General features: G+C 50.3%; 1 protein-coding gene across 1 annotated transcript; it reads left to right on the top strand.

Annotated features, from left to right (window-relative positions):
* The first annotated feature begins 3,891 nt into the window (after positions 1–3,891).
* trim8b (tripartite motif containing 8b) lies at positions 3,892–17,947 on the top strand. Its single transcript, XM_048987318.1, is given in 7 exon segments — positions 3,892–6,557; positions 13,389–13,484; positions 14,056–14,289; positions 14,806–14,837; positions 15,642–15,757; positions 15,958–16,317; positions 16,320–17,947. Coding segments are annotated over 7 exon segments (1,707 nt in total). The 5' UTR covers positions 3,892–5,984; the 3' UTR covers positions 16,616–17,947.
* The last annotated feature ends 1,738 nt before the right edge of the window (positions 17,948–19,685 follow it).

A 19,685-nucleotide genomic window follows, 5' to 3' on the forward strand; every position in this document is an offset into this window, starting at 1 on the left:
CCTGCTTATGAAACCTGCGGCACTTCAGGTCTGGTGGGCTGCGGTGGGAATGTGGCGTGGGTTTCCCTTTAACTTGTAGGTATCTGATTAAAAAAACAAAAAAAAAAACCTGCTTGGTTTTTTCAGACTGTGAGCCAGTGAAGATTCCTGGTGAATGATCGCACTACTGCTGCTCCTGTGGTCACAGCTTCGTGGCTGACCTGCATTTTTGGTTGGTTCTGACAGGCCAATCAAATCCAGCCCGTCAGGTCCCCCACCCCGCCCCTGCTTCCAATCCCCATGGCTTTACCACCAGATTGCCCCAGGTCTGAACAGCAGCGACAGGCCCACCGGAACATTCCAGTACACTCAGAGCATTGCTCTCCCGCGACGTGACATCATTGTCCGCACCCACCGCAATATCCACGTCATGGTTACTGCGAGCCCCCCCCCCCTGACACGTGAGCGGTTTGGGATGCAGCAGACGTCCCACACAAAGCCTGTCACATGGGTTTATAACCCATCTGTTAATATGGCTGAACCCCTTCTGTAATGTACTGGTGTCATACTGGTGTAAGGTTGACTCTGGTGTCATACATACAGAAAAATGTGGAACGACAAAAACGTTTAAAATACTTGCTGAATTAATCTGTGTAGGAATAAAAACCCAGGAGGCAACCATTCCTCCCAGTGGTGTTCCCCAACACGTACCTGGCCTGGCCATCAAAGAATTTTACGGCATATGGGTTCATTTCCGGGAGAACTCTTCCAAGAATGTATTACCTCAATGGAAAAGTTACTAGAAATTCATGCAAGCAGTGACGTCCAGATCTCACGTGGCACTCAGTGTTTAATCTGCAGAACAATAATGACGTAAGAAATCTTTTCAACCTACTGCAGTCCACTGCTTACTGAATCTTGTTGCTTTATTAGAGGGTGGGCGAGACGACGGTTCTGCCTCCCAGTGTAAAGTGACATTTGTTCGTTTTTAATGTCTTAGACCAGAAGTTTTCTCGGCTTGCCCCATAATCGTGTGTCTGCCCCGTATTAGTTAATCCCCTAACTGGGGCCGCTTGGGTCAGGCTTTCAGTGCAGCTGAGCATGGCCATTGGGATAGATGTATGTTCGGACTTCAATAGTGCATCCGCTCCTGAAAGTATATGGATTTTATTCAGTTATAATAAACGTGCTCGTGCACGAAACATTAAACATTTATTAAGTAAATGAAAATGGACGTTGTGGGGCGAGGTATCCTAATGTTATTCATCTCGTATTTTTTTGTAAAGAAATTAAAGAGTAATGTCTTCGTTTGATTTCACACTAATATAATTAACGGGACGCTGCAGTTCATTGGTTTTGTTTCAGGTGATTCAAACACGTTTAACTTTTTTTCCCGTCCGTAGCCTTTCGGGAAAGAGGGAGGGTAGTAACCATGCAGGAAGTGATCGAGTCACGTCCATCACAGGGCAGCTATTCAACCCCTGCATATTATGTGTTAGGGGTATAATCCTCATTTTAAATTGTTAAGATTATGCGAAGCAAATAACTCATAAGGCGGCTTTTAAAATGGCACATATGGAGTTAAATCGTTTGGGAGCAGAACAGTCTAAACAAGTATTGTCTTGTGGTAGGAAGATTTCCTGCCACAATCTTCAAAATGTGGATCTCGGGAAAACGATAAGGCTCATTCTGAAAAACCGAGTCCGTGTCTCCGGGAAAATGTGGTGATTGTATCTTAAAGGGGCAACGTCGCTTCAAGCAGCGACTGGCGCGCTGCTTAGCATTAGCTAGCAGTTTGTGTTCAGTGCTTTTCCACCCTCGTTAATCTTTATATTTATGCAAACCGCTGAAAGCTTAATTTCATGCAATTTAAGTGAGTGAATATTCCCGGAAAGTGGATTTAAGACGAGTGCTCTGGCCGTAAAGAAATGCCCGCGTTACCAGCCTTGGTGGAGGGAGGGAACCAGAGAAGCGGTCAGCTGTGCTCCTTAACCAAGCCCTCTCGGGGTAAGGGGTCAGTGAGAGCCGGCCTCCCTGCCCTTATCTGCCTGGGAATTACTGGCAGTTGCCCGGATCCTAATTACAATTCTGATGGGGCGATCAGGACGGGAGAATGTCTGGGACCGCGCGGCTGCCTGGCTAGGGGTGGTTGGGGGTGTTGGGGCTGGGTTAAGGATCATGAGAAGCCGCTTTCAGGAATTATTTACTTGGCTTTATTTGGGTTGAGTTTAAAACAAAGAGACAATGCTAGGGACACCGTGTTTTTGTGTACATTGGAGGGAGTATTTGTATGGATACCGTCTGAGTGTAATGTTTGTAAGGACTGGACGTGGTGTTCAAACCAGGGGCTATGCACGCGGGGGGGGGGGGTGTACTCTGTCGCCTCATGACAGCCAAAATAATATCTTGAACACATCGTTGATTTCAGCTCGTGAGCTTGATGTGTGTTTTCTCTTGTACATACCCTCCGCAAAAAAAAAAAAAAATTGTGGGGGTCAATGAGTTGGTCAGGGTGTGTTCTGTCAGACTGCTGATGGGGCAGCATGACCTGTCAGTAATTCAGCACCGATCAAGCAGGACCAGACAGTCCCAGCGCCCACAGTGCGGCGTGTGATCATATACGTATGCATGCGTATAAATCTGCTGAGTTTGTGCTGTGGAAACGTAGCGATGCTTTTTGTTCATCTAGCTGCTTAGAAGGAGCTATTTCGACTTTTATGAAAGCAGTAAATTTGGTTTCTTATTTACGAACTCTGCCCCATACCTTTTACCCTCCTTCCGACTCGGCCCATCTCTCATTTAAAGAATAAGAGACATACAGCACCTTCGGCTCCGCTGGGGGGCCGCCGTTGCCCTTTTAAATTTCCAACCACCCCTCCCCGCCCCCTCCGTGCAAACTGCATTATTGAGTGTAGGTGTCATTTTCTTTAAGAATTTAGTGCACCCTCGCTTCCTACTCCTTCCTCAGATGTTTTAATAACCCCTTTGTAGAAACACCTTTTTCTTTTACTGACGCCTGAAAAGGTCGGGGCGACGTGCCGGACGGCATCTGAAAGCCCCCTTAAGCTCAAACCCGCGGTTCAATCAGTATCTTTTCTGGCCCGATCATTTCTCTCCAGACAGAAATGATACACAGCTGCCGTGAATGCTTCTGGCAGCCCTGCTGGCATGTGTGGCGAGACCTTTGTGTGTGTGTGTCTGTGTGTGTGTCTGTGTGTGTGTCTGTTGTGTGTGCGCGCATGTGCGCCTGTGTGTGTGCGCATCTTCGCGTGTTTTTATATATTTTTTGTTGTTGCCGTTCTCTAACGCCATTGATGTTCTTTTTTATGAAGTTCAGTTTGCTGCAGCCTATAATAATAAATACGAGTCTGATTTTTTTTTTAATTCTGAGCGGCATTTTTAAACAAACAATATAATGTGTTGCATTGCATTAACCTGCATTAGTTGATGTATTGAAGGATGCTTGCGATATGCATGACACTGTGAGACTGGACAGAACAGAACACTGTGTACAAATAATATATATGGAAACGATGAAAATTTGCATAATCCGTCTTGCGATTGCAGTAATTTTTACTCATTTTCGCCACACCTTAAAAATAAAGTGTCGCGACTGCAGCGCATCGGAATTCTCAGTTTTAGTATGAACAAAGGAAATCCTGAAAGCCATGCAAATTACTTCGCAAAAATTCTCCCCCAAATGCAACCGAGCGCGTTGCCCTTTTAATTCGTGTCCCCGCCCCCTACGGCCATCAGCTCCTTCTGGTTTAATGTATCAATTCGGTGACGAGTCACGTGACATCACGGGGGGGTGGGGGGGGGGGTAAATGCGAGCTGTATTCAGACTGGCAGAGCAGTGCCTAGCATTCCTCTCCTCATCAATGCTTGCTTTAAAGAAAAGGAAAAAAAAAATCATAAATAAATACACACTACGGACTGGACTAAACCAAAAAAGACCACTGGATTTACAGCTGTTCAGTTCCCGGGGAAATATCCGTGCTGAAGGATTGGTGAAGCTGTTTTTTTGCGAAACATTTTTTTTTTACTTTGTATAAACAGACAACGGAGGAAAGAAGGTAGAAAATAAACATAAACGTCGTTTTTTTCCCTTTTAAAGAGGAAAACAAGATGGCTGATGACAGCAACCGATAACAAGGGCAAAACGGCGCCGTCCCCTTTAAGACCAAAAAGGGTATAAAATATTTTTATACAAGTTAATCTTCAGAATTGGATACATTACATTCGGTGGCAAACGATTGCGGAATAAAGGCGTATAAGTCTATATATGGACACGTATATGTCTGCATTTATACTTAGGATGAAACAGTAAATCACTTTCGTGTAGGGAATTATTTCGCGTTGTTTAAACGGAGACAGATTATTGTGGTAACTAGCTAGACTGGCGAGGTAAGAGCGAATATTCGGAATAGATTTCCGAAAGAGACCGTGAAAACAACGTCGATAATTTACCCTATAGCACATTATTCAGTCACTTTGTGTGTATGTGTATAGATTACCTAATGAACTAGCTTCACAAAAAAATACGTCGTTTTTTTATGATTGACTTCCTTGATGCAGGGGAATCGAAAGCGTATATAAATTAATATATAATGCAGTATGTAAAATACTATGTACTTTCGATGAATATATAGCAAATGTTTATTTTCAAGTAAAGGTTTTTTTTGTATTATATAAAAGTATATATTTAGCTAATTAACAAGAGGGGGGAAGCGAAACGGCAGAGGCCTTGTGTATAGATCGATTTTTTTTTTATCCGATCGGTTAGCTATTAATTGCGACTCAGCGTCACATATTCAGAAGCTGTACTGTATGTAATTATTTCTGGGGGAAAATAGCCCGATTGATGCTGCTACGTGATACAGGATATAATAAGGGCTTGGCGTACTTTGGAGAGGTCGTCCGTCTGCGATTAACCGAAAGCCGAGAGGAGAAGCAGGCGCTGGATCTGCTTTTTGTTTTGCGCGATAGATGAAAGCTGTCACCGGCTTAATCAGATTTACTGCGGATACAGTCGGAGCGGCCTGCCTATTATGGTATATGGGACGATAATAAAAGACTGACTATGCAGTACTGCTACACGGTACCGGTCCGCTTCGCCCTGTCCTTTAAAATATAAGCAAGACGGCGGATCGCCGATGCGCACTTACGCACCGGTCCGGGGAAATTTCCGAGTTTACTGTGTAACGGGAATCCAGCAAGTAATCCTCCTTTTTCCCTCCCATCTGCGCCAGACGTAAATCCAGTCTGGAAATTTCAGAATCGTTATTGTTTGTTGTGCGATCTGATCTCCCGATAAAGATCTGATATTTCTTGCTCATGTTACCGGATCGGAGCGGCGTGTGTGACGTTCTGAGCCGCTCTCGCGACATTGTGAGCCGCTTGTATGTAACATCCTTCTGAATAATCCTAACCGATTGCACATTTCTTGCCCGATCACTCTCTTTTTTCCGTTTATTGTGCCTTGCCAGCACAAGTGTAGCTCGGATTCATCGGGACGCCGGCGCTTAAGTTGCATTTCGTGGCAGTTTTGGCTTCGCTCGGGAGATACGTTATTATCCCCGCCTGGTATTTGATCTGGGAGAAGCAGCGACGCCTCGTCACTGTACGTTGCTGGAAGTGTTTCCATAAAAGCACATAAATTAATATCAATGAGAGAGTGCTGAAGCTTCTCCATTTTGACCCCTCCTCTCCGGAATTAGACTCCGTTTAATCCCAGAGCTAAAACCCATAGATAAACGGACTACAGATAATTTTGCTGGGTACCGATTGTCTCGTGTTCAGGTTTTACTAGGTAGCTAATTCCGCTGGACTGCTTTGAAACACGGATTGTTTCATTGACACAAACCTGGAAAGGCTTGCGGTCCATCGAGGAGTCTTTTTTTCCATTTTATAGATCCAATTTAATCGTCTTCTTCCTGATACAGAACACTGAAAGTGGGGTAATTAATGCAAAAACCAGCCGGAAGTTTCACTAAAGAGCTGCGATGGCTGAAAACTGGAAAAACTGCTTCGAAGAGGAGCTGATTTGCCCGATCTGTTTGCACGTTTTCTCGGAGCCCATTCAGCTGCCATGCAAGCACAACTTCTGCCGCGGATGCATCAGCGAGGCCTGGGCCAAAGACACGAGCATGGTGCGCTGTCCTGAGTGCAACCACGCCTACAACCAGAAGCCCAGCCTGGAGAAGAACCACAAACTGTCCAACATAGTGGAGAAGTTTAATGCGCTGAATGTGGAGAAAAGCCCCGCAGTGCTGCAGTGCATCCTGTGCAGACGAGGGCCGCCGCTGCCGGCGCAGAAAGTGTGTCTGCGCTGCAACGCCCCCTGCTGCCAGTCCCATGTCCAGACGCACCTCCAGCAGCCCTCGTCCAACCCGGGCCACCTGCTGGTGGAGGCCGACGATGTGAAGGCTTGGAGCTGCCCGCAGCACGACGAGTACCGGCTGTACCACTGCGAGGCGGAGCAGGTGGCTGTCTGCCAGTACTGCTGCATCTCCCGGTGTGCAGCTAGCCACGGGCAAGCCGTCAGCGATGTGGAGGTCCGGCGCAATGAGATCAGGGTGAGTCTGTGGGACTGGGGCCCGAGGAGCCGCGTTGCAGCGCGCTGTTTCGCATCTCTGTTAAATGACGAATGACTTGTGAGGCAGACGTGTGTATGTGTGTGTGGGGCTGAGGATCTGCTGTTTATTCCCGTTGGACGTTTGGGAAGGTTTCGAGCAATCTGTGATGTCCTTCTGCTCTGGTGGGGCTTTGCTGTTGAACCTTTAAGGGTGCTGATCCATCCGGGAGTAAATTAGCTTTATGGGTGACAGGATGAAAGAACGTCAGGTTATCAAAACTCTGCATTTTCCCCCTGGCAAACAGGACCGTCCTAATCACAGTAATACACTTCAAATCACTCTAGTCAGCAAAGCAGAATTTACTCTGCAGAATTTGTTCGTGTCCAGTTGGATGTGAGTTCAGATCCCAATACCACTGTTATGCCAAGATAAACCTTTTTTTTGCATGCATTACTAACTTTGAGTCAGGTCAGTGACTCCAGATAAAAGTGTGTTGTTAAGCAAAAGTGCTATGTAGGCTAATCTGTTTGTCCTTAAATAAGCATTTCACATCATTTTCCCAGTTCCTGAGTCAAGCTTCAGGCCTAAGAAAGGCTAGCAGATCTTATTTTCTAATTTTCACGGGATTGGTCTGCGGTGGGGGGCAGGGAGGTTTATGCTGTACGTTCCCCTGGAGTGTATGAATTTTCAATTGAGATCCATCATGCCCCCCAGCCCCCTTTCCGTCACAGTGATACACAAACGAGCTGAGCCAGGAACAATGTGTGTCTCCCCCCAAGGCTTATCTCGCCGAGCACAGGAGCCGGAGCTGCGCAAATCGAACGTGGGGCCGTTCGTTCTGTCACATGCTTTTGGAGGGGGGGGGGCTTTCCTTTTGTCTCCAACTGTAGCCCCTCGTCCCCCCCATTTCTCGTGGGGGCCGCGTTCCTAAACACGCGGCCTGCTGACAGAGAGCCCCCCCGGCTTCCTGGGTGCTGCCTGTGTGGCTTTTTCTTAATTATTTATTTTTAATTTATTTTTCTGGGCTTCATGTTTCTCTGCCCGCCCACCCGCCCGTCTGCGCCGCTCCTAATTGGGTCAATTAATCATGAGACCGGAACGCCGGCGGGGGGGTGGGCGGCACTGTGGGAGCGTAAGGGCTGTCCACGTGAGGAGGGACTGCAGGCCCGGCCCGTGCCGGCCTCTGAGTGGCTCGATGGGCTGTCAATCAAATGGGCTGTCATGCTCAGTTATCTTGCATGCTGTTATTTTTCGAGAATGTTCCAGTTGTGGGGGCAGTAAAATAAGGACAAAGGCGGAAAATCCAAGTTTGCTGGTGGGGTGGGTAGGGGGGGGGGTGTAGAGTGAGTGTGCAGGAGCAGCCGTGTCAGGTTTAAACATCCCCCTACTCCATTTGTCGGGTTGGTGACATCCTGTTCATTCAGGCAGGAAGTGATGTCAGAGGAAGTGAGTTGGCATCAAAGACCCCTTTATTATTGTTGTCGTTAAGATGAGCAGTGCTGCTGCTGGCCTCTGCCGTGGGACCTCCAGAGAGTCATTGGTCCGTCAGCCGAGTAACAATGAAGTACAAGTTAGCACTGGGTTTTATTGAGGCATGCAGGGGGTTGGGGGTGACGTGCTTCTAAAGATGACCGAGGTAGCAGAAATGACAGAACCTGGCAGTAATTGTGAGGTGACGTTTCACCCCCAGCCATGGTGCCCGATTCCCCCCCCCAATTCTGTCCTTTCTATCATGGCAGATGGTCACAACGAAAGATGCCCTGAACACTTTTTTTGTCCCACATCAGCACTGGGGGGGGGCGGAGCTTCGCACACCCATGTGACGCATCTCCCTTGGTGACCGTGCCTCTGCGCCTGTTTGGGAGAGACGCTGTTGCCGTGGCGCCCGTCCCACGCTGCCCCGCCTGCTCTGGCTCTCACACGCTTCCTTTCGCTCATTTTTATCCACGGCTCTCCTTAGCTGCACGTTTCTTGGCTGTTTTTCCGTCGGCACCATGTAGACTTAAAACCAAGTCGTATCCCAGTGCGCTGTTTGTCATGGAAGACCCGCTGTTTGTGGGGGTCGTCCTCCTGGGAGCCGAGGGGGAGGGGGTGTGGGTGTGGGTGTGGCCTGGCCGGCGTCACCACTGCGGCCGCCTGTAGGAATGTGTTCCGGGGGTCAGTGGCTCGGTCCGGCGGGTGCAGCTGCTGCCATGGGCGGCTGTCCCTGGCGCTCCGTCCCACCACTGGCCGGCATGACCCCCCCTGCCCCCCCCACACCCAACCCTACAGCTGTGAAAGCTGACAGAAAGCAGGCCAGCTGGTACAGGCTGCTTCATGGTTTCCTGCTGGCTGCTGGTATCTGCCTCTCTCTCTCTTTCTCTCTTTCCCTCTCTTTCCCATCTTTCTCTCCCTCCCCATGTCTCTCTTTCTCTCTAACTCCCTCCCTCTTTCTCTCTTTTCTCAACTCTCTTTCCCTCCCTCCCTCTCTCTCTCTTTCCCATCTCTTTCTCCCCCTCTGTCTCTCTCTCTCGCTCCCTCTATACCCTTGGGTGACAGTGCATATGAAACATATCCCTGGAATGGAGACCCCCTCCCCCCGTACCCCTCCCCGCCGCTGGGCTGGTTGCAGTGTGTGTGGTGGCCGTTCACCACCCCGTCTCTGTTTGTGGGGGTGGGGGTGCGTTGGTGGAGTGACTGGGAGGACCTGGCTACTTTCTCTGACGGCTTATATTTACATGCTTGCGGGAGATTTAGGGCTAATTGTGCCGTGGGTGTTTATCTGTGTCTCTGGGTCCCCATAGACCACATGCTGTCCTGGGATCAGCTCCCGATCTGACCCCCCTCATCCCTTCCCCACCTCAGTTCAGGCCCATATTTCATTCCTCCAGAACTGCTGAAGCAGCGTGAAATCTATGACTCCCTCAGTGAGGAACCGGCTGCTCCAACTTCACCCCCCACGTCCTGCATCCCCCTCCGCTCCGGGGCCTTTTTCGGCAAACGAACCCTCGGCATGTTTGGTTTGTGCTGGTAACCTTGGCGACCACGGGAGGTCCAGAGCAATTCTCGTCCCGCGTCTGTCAAAACACACTCCTACGTTCCAATGGCGTCCGGCACAGGGACGCTCCACCCTGACCTCGTCGGGTTCCGCTGCCGGGCCACTTTTCTGGAGGCTCGCTCGCTTTATCCTGGGTTGCAGATCACCAGTGAGGGCTGCCATGGCGACGCAGCATAGCGTGGGGGGTGGGGGGTGGGTGTCTCATGTTTCCTGTCTCTCTGGTGACTTGGACACACATTTCCCTGAGATTCTCAGGCTCGTTTTCCAGCTACACTCTAGCCGAGGGTCTCGCCGTCGTATTGACGCCGACTCTTTGCTCTCCTGCTGCCCGATCAGCTTCTTGTATGCCTCTCCTCCGACTCCTTAATAGCTGATGAGGTCCCTCCCCCTTGCTCTGCCCGGTGTGGGCATGGGGGTGAACTCATATACAGTGAAACCGTGTTGTTGTTGTTGTTGTTATAAAAATATCACCTTCCTCAGTTGGCACGTATATGAACGTTTTACAGCTGAATATTTAACAGGAGGTTAAGAATTCTGGAGGATGTGAGCGGACGCCGCGGCAGACGCACACAGCGCCACCTGATGGACGGTAATGAAAGCAAACCATTGGCTGATGCAGCTCCGATCACAGTGCTGTGGGCCCGGGGCCCAGCTAATGGACCACAGCACCCGGCCACGTGTGGGGGAGATGCATCGACCGTCTCCAGGCCACACATCAATAAGGCCCCCCCGTCCCGTCCCACCCCACCCCCCCAAGCACCTTCATAGGAGTGATAGAACCGTTCAGACTGGCCAGGATTGTTTACTTCATGGCTAATGGATCCTTCCCTGTGTCAAGCATGTCTATGTTTATCTGTGGGTGTGTTTGTCTAACATTGTGTTTCTGTGTCTCTCTAATCATGTGTCTGTCCCTCGGTTGTGTGTATTTTTCCTCTGTGTGTGTGTGTGTGTGTGTGTGTGTGTGTGCACGCGTGTGTGCGTGTTCGTCCTGTTTGAGGTGACTGGTCCTGATGAACATCCAGTGAAGCCACAGCATTTCATCTCGATAACAGCCTGATTATTTACGAGTCTGCGTCTTCTGCTCTGCATTGAATTGGGAATCGCTTTTGTTTTTAATCATTGTAATTCTCTCATTGTTTTGTGAGTGCTGCAAGGCTTCTAACTAGGGGTGCTGGACGCCTGTTGTTTCTGGCTTGATTATTATTATTGTTGTTATTAATTTTTCTTTTTAGTCGGTCAGCCTAGACCTGCCTGCTCCAGCTCCCTCCCCAGCGTGTCGATCCACAGCTGCCATGCAGACAGACTCTGACTCGCGTCTGACTCTGCCCCTTGCCCCGCCCCCCTTGGGCCTCATTGGCCCCGCCCCCCCAGCCTCAGACCGGTCGCCCAGGGCCTCAGGAATGTGGCTTCCCTCATGGCCTACAAAATGCCGTCGCCCCACAGCCGAACCTTCACGCATCCGGGGGGGGGGGGCAGCAGGCAATCTGTCACTGACACTAAAGCGGGAACAAACAAAAGGGAAGAGACACAGGAGAAAGGAGGGGGGGACCACAGGGAATGGGAATTCAGCGGATTCCTCTCTCTCTCTCTTTCCCTCCCTCCTGGGCCAATCAACGATGGCTGTATGTGTCAGCCGGGGGGGGGGGGGGGGGGGGGGCTTTTCTTGCCCTTCAGCTCCTTCCCAGCTCCTGCTCGATCTCACCCCCTCCCTGAGAGGGGGCTTATTTCCCGGATCATAGACTGACAGGTGGAAGAAAAAAGAAAAATCTATTTTTCTTTTGTTGCTGTACAGATGCATTTAGTTTTCTTTCTTTCTTTAACTGTTGTCCTTAATGCTGAGTGAAAATGAGTTAATTAAACTCAAACTTTGTGTGACTTTCTCTGTTCTTCACGTGAGGCCCTTTGTTGTCATAGCAGCGAATCACTCAGCACACACACACACGCACACACTCGGTACACACACGCACACACACACACGCAGCACACACGCACACTCGGTACACACACGCACACACACACACTCAGCACACACACACACTCAGCACACACACGCACTCAGCACACACACACACTCAGCACACACTCACACAGCGTCTGCTTTTCACACGTGACTTTTATGCGAGAGTAAATCGACTCGCTCCCTGGTTACTCGTCAGATTTTGAGCAGTAATTATGACTCGTGTTACCCTCTTTGTCTCCGGAGTCGGGGCTGAATGGAGAGGATTCAAACCGGTCTGAGGATAGTCGTCTTTCAATGGCAGCGATGTATGTGAGACCCAGGACCTCACTTATCAGCAAGCTAGCGGGCCGGGCCGCTGCAAATCACCCTCTCATTTCCTTTTATTTTTAATTTAACAATTTTACCTTTTTTGGTCATGAGGCGTAAGTTGGGTACTTGGCTATATTGGTGAGATGTTTCTGGCATCTTTAATTAGTCATGTACCCCCCCCCCCCCCCCCCCGGTGAGTCTCTGGGCGGACCTCCTCGTCCACTTGCTTTTCTGGCTTTTCCCGGCCTCTGTTTGGTGCAGTTCCACCGGTCGCCGCCAGCCAGGAACAGCCCCCAGCCGCTTAGTCACACTCCTCCTTCATGTGAGGTCATGTGACCTGCCGGACAGGGAGAGAGATCACCCATGGCCCCTGGCTGAACGATATTCGTTCGGGAAAGCATGGGGTTTTTTTAATTTCTTTTTTCAGGTGGATGAGGCAGAACTGGGTTCACCCGCCCACATTTTGCATTTAAGTTGTTAATATAAATACTGCAGTTATTTTAAGAGATGCTTCCCGTTACGATTCGTCATGCTTGAGGCCTGATCTGTGTAACTCGAACAGCTCACACTCCAGCAGAATTAGCCTCTCCGTTCAGTGTTCTGTGAGCAGTATAAGTCTGTGTCCCACCCATGCCTTTTGTTGGGGGGTGCTATGCTTTAGCACTGTTGTACCAGTATAAATACCCATTCTGGAAGAGCTACTGTAAATGATACTTTTTCCTGTGCTCCCGGGTCACCGATCTTTGTAAGTGCAGGTCATTCTGCCCATTTAGTGTGGTGTAATGGAACTGAAGGATGAGCCTGTCCGTTTTGTCTGGTGTAACAAAACTGAAGGATGAGCCTGTCCGTTTTGTCCGGTGTAACGGAACTGAAGGATGAGCCTGTCCGTTTTGTCCGGTGTAACGGAACTGAAGGATGAGCCTGTCCGTTTTGTCCGGTGTAACGGAACTGAAGGATGAGCCTGTCCGTTTTGTCCGGTGTAACGGAACTGAAGGATGAGCCTGTCCGTTTTGTCCGGTGTAACGGAACTGAAGGATGAGCCTGTCCGTTTTGTCCGGTGTAACGGAACTGAAGGATGAGCCTGTCCGTTTTGTCCGGTGTAACGGAACTGAAGGATTGATTATTTCATATTTTCTGACTTCACAGAGGGGACATAAAGACCTCTGATTCCTGTGCATTATATCAATAGACTGATTCTGTGTGTCTAACTGAATCCGCAAGTTTAGCTTGAGTCCATTTTAGGTTTAGTTGCAACAATATCTTCAACCAAACAATTGCATTTTTACATGCATCTCAGCAAGGTCACATGACATTTTGCATTCCCATTCTTAGCCGTGAAATGGAAGCGAGTCCATTTTTCTCTAGCCTGCAGCATTCAGCCGAACATTTGCCGTTTGAATTCAGATCTGTTTAATTAAAGGTACAACAGCAGACCCTTCTGGGTATTTTACTGGTGAGATCAGAGGTTGGAAACCTTCTGAATGCACTGTAATGGCTCACAATGGCCCCCCCTTTTCTCCCCCAGCAAATGCTCATGAAACAGCAGGACAGCATTGAAGAGCGAGTGCAGGACATCGAAGAGCAGCTCTACAAGTTAGAGTCAGACAAGTGTCTGGTGGAGGTAAGACCCCCCCTTACCTGTACTGCACCACCCTCTTGACCGCACCAGGACTGCCTCTGCACCATTTTCAGTGTCCTACACCTTATCCTAACTAAGTGAGGGTGTTGTGTGGCTCAGTGGGTTAGACTGCTGTATCTGTAGTCAGAAGGTTGCCAGTTTGAATCCCATGTTTGTCAGTATGGCCACATCACAGTGGGGGTCTTGAGCAAGGCCCAGACAAATGCGCTATGCCCATGAAAAAATGACTTTGAGATGGGATATGGGAAAAGAAGCATCACAGTATACAAATGGAAAATAAGTAGAGCACTGTTAGTTGGTTGTGGGTTTGAAGCCCAGAGAGTCCACATAAATTATTACTGTTTTTCCACTGAATACCGCTTTGGATAAAAGTGTCAGATCCCTCTCAGCTGCATAGGTGCCGCTCCTGCGCATTGCACGCATTTGCCGACTCTGACTTCACACTGCTGTGCAGGGAGGTGTGACTCGGGTGCTGTGAGTCAGGAAGGATTTCCTAGAAATGGCTCATCCCCTGTCCCCCTCCCCCCCCCCCCTTGCTCACCACCGTCTGCAGGACAAGGTGCAGCAGCTGCAGGAGGAGGTAAGGATGCAGTACCAGAAGATGCACCAGCTCCTGGAGGACGATCTGGGCAAGACTCTGGAGGCCCTGGACAGGGCCCGGGCCCGCTTCTGCCAGGAGAACTCAGCCCAGGCCCTGCAGCTGAACGAGAGACGCCAGGAGGCCAAGAAGCTGCTGAGCTCCGTGCAGATGGTCTTCGACAAGGCGGAGGACATCAACTTCATGAAGGTGCCACCGCCGGCCAGCCTGCGCACGCGGCCCACGGCTTCCATCACGCGCCGAATCCCGGCCTGTTAAGCCAGCTCTTCCCGTAAACCATGCTGGTACAAAAGTGCTTCCCTCAACAAATCGGGGGCAGTTCTTCAACCTTACAGTAAATCAGACTTAAAGTGGCCACCCCCACCCCCACTTTTGTGGAAGCTACAGTTTGCACTGTTTGTTGCTGGTGGTTTCATCAGTAGCCAGAAGAAACCGGTTGTGGAGGGTTTTGTGCTCGGCTCCCTGCACGTCTATCCAGAGTGAGATACTTCCCCAGCTGCCACAAACACTGCTGTGATTAGCTAAAGCACACCCCCCACCCCCCACCCCCCCCCCCCCCCCCCGCAAAAGCAAAAATGTTTTTCAAACTTCCTTGACAAAGTCCAGGCATCTTGACATCTTGGATACCTCAGGACAAACAAAGATGGCAGTTTCCTGCCGCTGGCAAAACTAACATTTTTTTCTTGTTTTTGTGTTTTTCCGCAGAACACAAAATCTGTGAAAATATTAATGGACAGGTAAGCCATTCTCTCATTAACAGTCGATCTTTATATGACTAAAAGAACTCGTTCCAGATTAGGAATTAACGACAATAAACAGCATGACACGAAGTGCGGGCGTGACGGCGAAGGGCGCCTCGTGATGGGGGGGGGGGGGGGTACAGGCGAGGGGAGAGATGGGTGTGACAAGGACCGCAGGGAGGAACGGAAACAGAAGGGAGCCATTTTGGCGTAAGCGAGAGAGATAAGGCATGCAGGAGAAACAAAGCAAAGCCGGCCATGCGACGCGGCTGGGGTGCGAGGACCGCCTCACGATGAAGGGCCCGGGGAAGTAAAACACACTGTGAGATAACAGCCCCCCCCCGACCAAGCCATCTTCCAGCTGTATATCCCTGTCAGGGTCACAAGGGGTCGGGAGCTGGTCTCAGACTGCTTCACCCTGGATGGAGCTCCTGTGCATCGCAGGGCTCGCACACTCACACGACACGAGGAAAATGTGCAAACAGCAGACTCCCGGGCCAGGGCTGGGACCTGAACCCCCCATCGTGGACGACTCGGGCATCGGCACCACCCACAGAGCCACAAAGCTGCCACCACACTCATAAACGGCCTTATTTCACAATCTGTACATTCAAGTGTTACCAGTTCGTACTGCTGCATATTTTAATGGCATGATAAAGAAATAAATGAACCTTATTCAGGGTCCAACCCAACCTTTGGTGTTGAGTCATTGTCCTTAAACACCACGCCCCCTGGTGGCCTCATCTGCGTGTGCGCTTTGTGTGTCTGAGGTGTGACTGGGATACCGGCTCTGCCTTGCAGGACTCAGACTAGCGTCGGAAGTGCTCTACCTCCTCACAAAGTGGGCCACCTCAACTCCAAAATCTTCCTCTCTGAGATCTCCAAGAAGGAGAAGAACTTGCGCAAAATGCTTGAAGGTAAGGTGATGATGTCACCGATCGATGTCAGCAGTGGTGGAGGCTCGCGGCGCTGCGCTGCTGCTTTGGAGACCGTCCTGCACAGTCGGCGCTGACGCGCGGCAAGTTTCAGCTGGTTTCTCCTCGTGACAGTCGTGCCCTCCTCCCTCCTCCCTCCCTCTCTCTCTCTCTCTCTCACCCCTCCCCCACCACCTTCCCAGTTCCATTCAGTGCCCCGGCCAGTTTCCTGCAGATCATCCCAGCATACTCCTGCAACCTGAACAGTCTCGGGGCCGAGAAGCGCAAGCACACGGCTGCCTTCCCTGATGGCTCCGCCCCCGGCTTCCTGGAGCCGCCGTCCGGCACCGCAGCCAAGCAGCCGTACCTGGGCCAGGGCACGGCCGGCTCGGGGGAGGGCCAGTCCTCACAACCCATGGTGCCCTGCAGTTCTGCCCAGCACATGGTGGGCCTTGGGGGCGGGGCTGGTGGTGGGAGTGGTGGGGGTGGGGCCAGCGGGGGCACCGCCCCACAGCCGGTGCATCACTCGGGCTCTGTCTTCGCGCCCTCGCACTACCCTGGGGGGGGCAGTATGGCAGCGGGCGCAAGATCCTCATGTGCACGGTGGACAACTGCTACTGCTCCGCTGTGCCCTCGGTGTCGAGCCACCGTGGGCACACGGCGTACCCGCGCTCGGGGTCCTTCCCCTGGACGGTGAGCTCGCAGGAGTATCCGCACCCACTGCCCGCTGCAGCCTCCATGCCGCAGTCCCTGCAGGGCCTGTCCGTACGGGAGTGGCTGGACGCCTCGCAGAGCCACCGGCACCCTGACTTCTATGGTCTCTACGGCCAGTCCTCCACCAAGCACTACGTCACCAGTTAACCCTTCCGCCGCCGGCCTGCACAGGATGCCCACTGGAGTTCCTCTCTGAGGGTTTGTTTTTTTTTTGCATTCCGTGAAACATCTAAAGGGCACATGAGCACACACACACACACACACATTCCCAACCCGCCCCCCCACTCCGACAGAGTGTTGTGCCCCTGTGTGTGTGTGTGTGTGTGTGTGTATGTGTGTGTGTGTGTGAGAAGTGATTCCCATTTAGGTTTTTTTCTCCTTTACTAAATCAAGAAGCCTCGTCTCTCCTTTCAGTCTGGCATCACCCAACAACGGTCTGCTGTTTCTTTAAATTAAGCCGCTTTCTTGACAGTTTAGCAGATCTTATTCCAGAATAATATTGTGTTTGTTTACAGTCTGGCTTAAGCCATTATTATTATTATGATAATTATTATAATTATTGTTAGTTTATATATAAGGGTTCTCATAATTATTATCATCACCGTGCTAACCTATTCAAGATGGCCGCCTTCATCATGTCCTCCCGAGTCCTCGCTGGAAGGGTGACAGGGTAGCGGGCTTCAGCCCAGGGTTGGGGGTCGCCTATGTCAGTCAGTGTCCTGTTAAAGCCACCTGGCAGAGTGAGGCTTTGATCCCATCCCGTAACCCCCACCCCTTAGTGGTCTGCAAGCCCAGGACCCCCCACCCTCCACCCACTCCTTCAATCATTTTATTTATTTATTTTTTTTTAAGTTTAACTCTGATAAGGAAAGAAAAAGCTTTTTTTCCCGTCATATTTTATAAAGTTAACCTTGAAGGGACTCCCAACAAAGTGGACTGAAAACTCGTTACAGCCTCAAATTACTCACAAAGACTCTACACAAAAGACTTAGATGGTGTGTGAGCGGCTCGTGCTGAATGCAAAGAAGCTCATTCATGGACTACACAGACGGGAGGGGGAGGGAAAGCGCTTCAGCATCTGAGATGGATGCTGTTATTATACTTCCTGCAGATTGATGTCACTTCCTGCACCAAGCACATGACTTCATGACTTCCTGTTTGTAGCTGTAAGCATGTTGGGAAAGGCACTCGCGATTCTTGCAGTGTGGCGAGAGTGTGTGCAAGGGAGGGAGGGGGGCTGGGTGTTGGAGTGGGTGAAGTTTTTTCATGACTTTTATATAAAAAAAAATGGACTGGACTGCTCAACCTGTATAAAAAAATGGTCAATATGCTTCAGAAAGAGCAATTAAAAAGTTGACTGACAAAAATGTATACAAGATCTTTTTGTAAATATTTTGTGAAACAAAAAAAAAAGCATATGTGATTTGGAAAAAAGTTCCAAATAAATTGTGGTTTCAAATAAATGAAAGCAAAATGTCACAGATATTTACCTTTTTATTCTGAGCAGGCCTGATTCCTGCGGGGGTGTCACCGGCATGCGATGCAGTAGCTTCTCCTTCCTGTCCCTTTTGTCTTGCCAGGAGAATGTTTTTCACCCTGAGTTTCGTCTCATGTTGCAGACTGCACTGGACGGCGATTGTGAGTGCTACCGGGAGGTCGTGCATGGGGCTCTCGCTGCCTGCCCCTAATTGCGTGTGTAGCTGGCAGGCCGGTTCAGGGTTGGACGCGCCGCTGTGCTTGAACGTTTACCGATGAAAACAAAGCAGTTTGAGCCGGACGGAAGGACAGTCCGGGCAAAAACGTCCGAGCGCTTTAGCAGCCCTGTGCTAAATGCTACAGCTGGATTTGCGTTGTTTCTCTAAGCCTTTGTCACCACCTGACAAGGCTGGCATCCGGAAACGCCCTGTCAGGACAGGCCACAGCCTCTGCTGTTTGTTTTGTGTCCACTGCTCTCTCGTCCCACATCCAGACTTACACCTTAAATCCACACAGGCCACAGCGCTGACAGAATTTTGCACGCACGCCACACAGCTGGAGTGGCCGGCCGCCGGTGTTCTGGAAACATCCGGCCCGCTGCTTCGACTGGGTTCGTGCCAGCGATCAGTGGCTTTTCTCACTGCTGTCTGGAAGGGGGGGGTTCCCATCGTGGGGATGTCTCCAGGGTGCCACTAGGAATACATTTTGTAATGGAATAAATATTTTTTTAGGATGAGAACAGACTGGTGTGCCATCATCGGAGCTGTTCCCATGTAATCGGCAAGGTCATCAGCAGAAAAGTCAGAGAAGCCCTTTACAGTAAAAACAGGGGGTAAAACATGAGAATTTCTGCTACGGCCAGCAGGCCAGGTTCAGTTAGAGATGTAGTCTGTCGTGCGGCTCTTTAGCTAACCAGCAGGCTAGTGTTCAGCTTGCTTGTACTCACCCATCTTCTGAATTACTCACCTCAGGCGAGAGGCCCAGCCTCATTTCCAGCAAAGTATGGATCATGCACGTCTAGCTACTGTCACAATGTTTTCCTGTAGCTCCAGACACCCTTTCTGAAAATTTTGGAAAATGAGTAATTTTCCTTTATTGTCTTGGTCTTACTAAGGTGGGCTGGACCTCATCTCCTGTTCATGGTCACGTTACGCCTCTCTTACGCCTTTTCCACATGAGGTACCCTCAGCTTAAACCCGTCTGGTTGTTTCACTTGGGATCGGAGCGTATCACGTTCATTTCTCTGTGAATATTCCTTTATTCAGTGACTGAGCAAACGGGTTCCATCCAGGCACTCCCCTCGCTCTCGCTTCTGGACGTCGTCGTTTCATTTTTATACAGGATTGCAGGCACCCTGTTAGGCGTCTCTAAGGGAGATCTTATTTAATTTTAATTTATTTTAATCTTTTATTGTTGGATTTAACTCGCACTTTATAATAATAATGTCAGTTACCGGGGTGTATGTGGGCAGCGTACAGCAGACCGGACCGGACTGCGGGGGCTCATGCTTTATTCAAGGCGGGTGTCAGGACTCCGCCGGGGTGGGGTGGGACATGTTCTGGTTCTGTGCGACCGACCGGGGCAGCTTGCCAGCAGCTTTCCACGTGTTTCTTTGCGGCACTTCTGCTGTTAAATGTGCGCGCGCGCTGTGTGTACGCGCTGTGCGCGCGCGCTGTGTGTGTGCATGTTTCTGTGGGCTTCTTCCCCCTGCAGCTGGACTGAACCTCCTGAGCTGATTTCT

The sequence above is a fragment of the Brienomyrus brachyistius genome, chromosome 20, assembly GCF_023856365.1.
Source record: "Brienomyrus brachyistius isolate T26 chromosome 20, BBRACH_0.4, whole genome shotgun sequence".
In the NCBI taxonomy this organism is placed as follows: Eukaryota; Metazoa; Chordata; class Actinopteri; order Osteoglossiformes; family Mormyridae; genus Brienomyrus; species Brienomyrus brachyistius.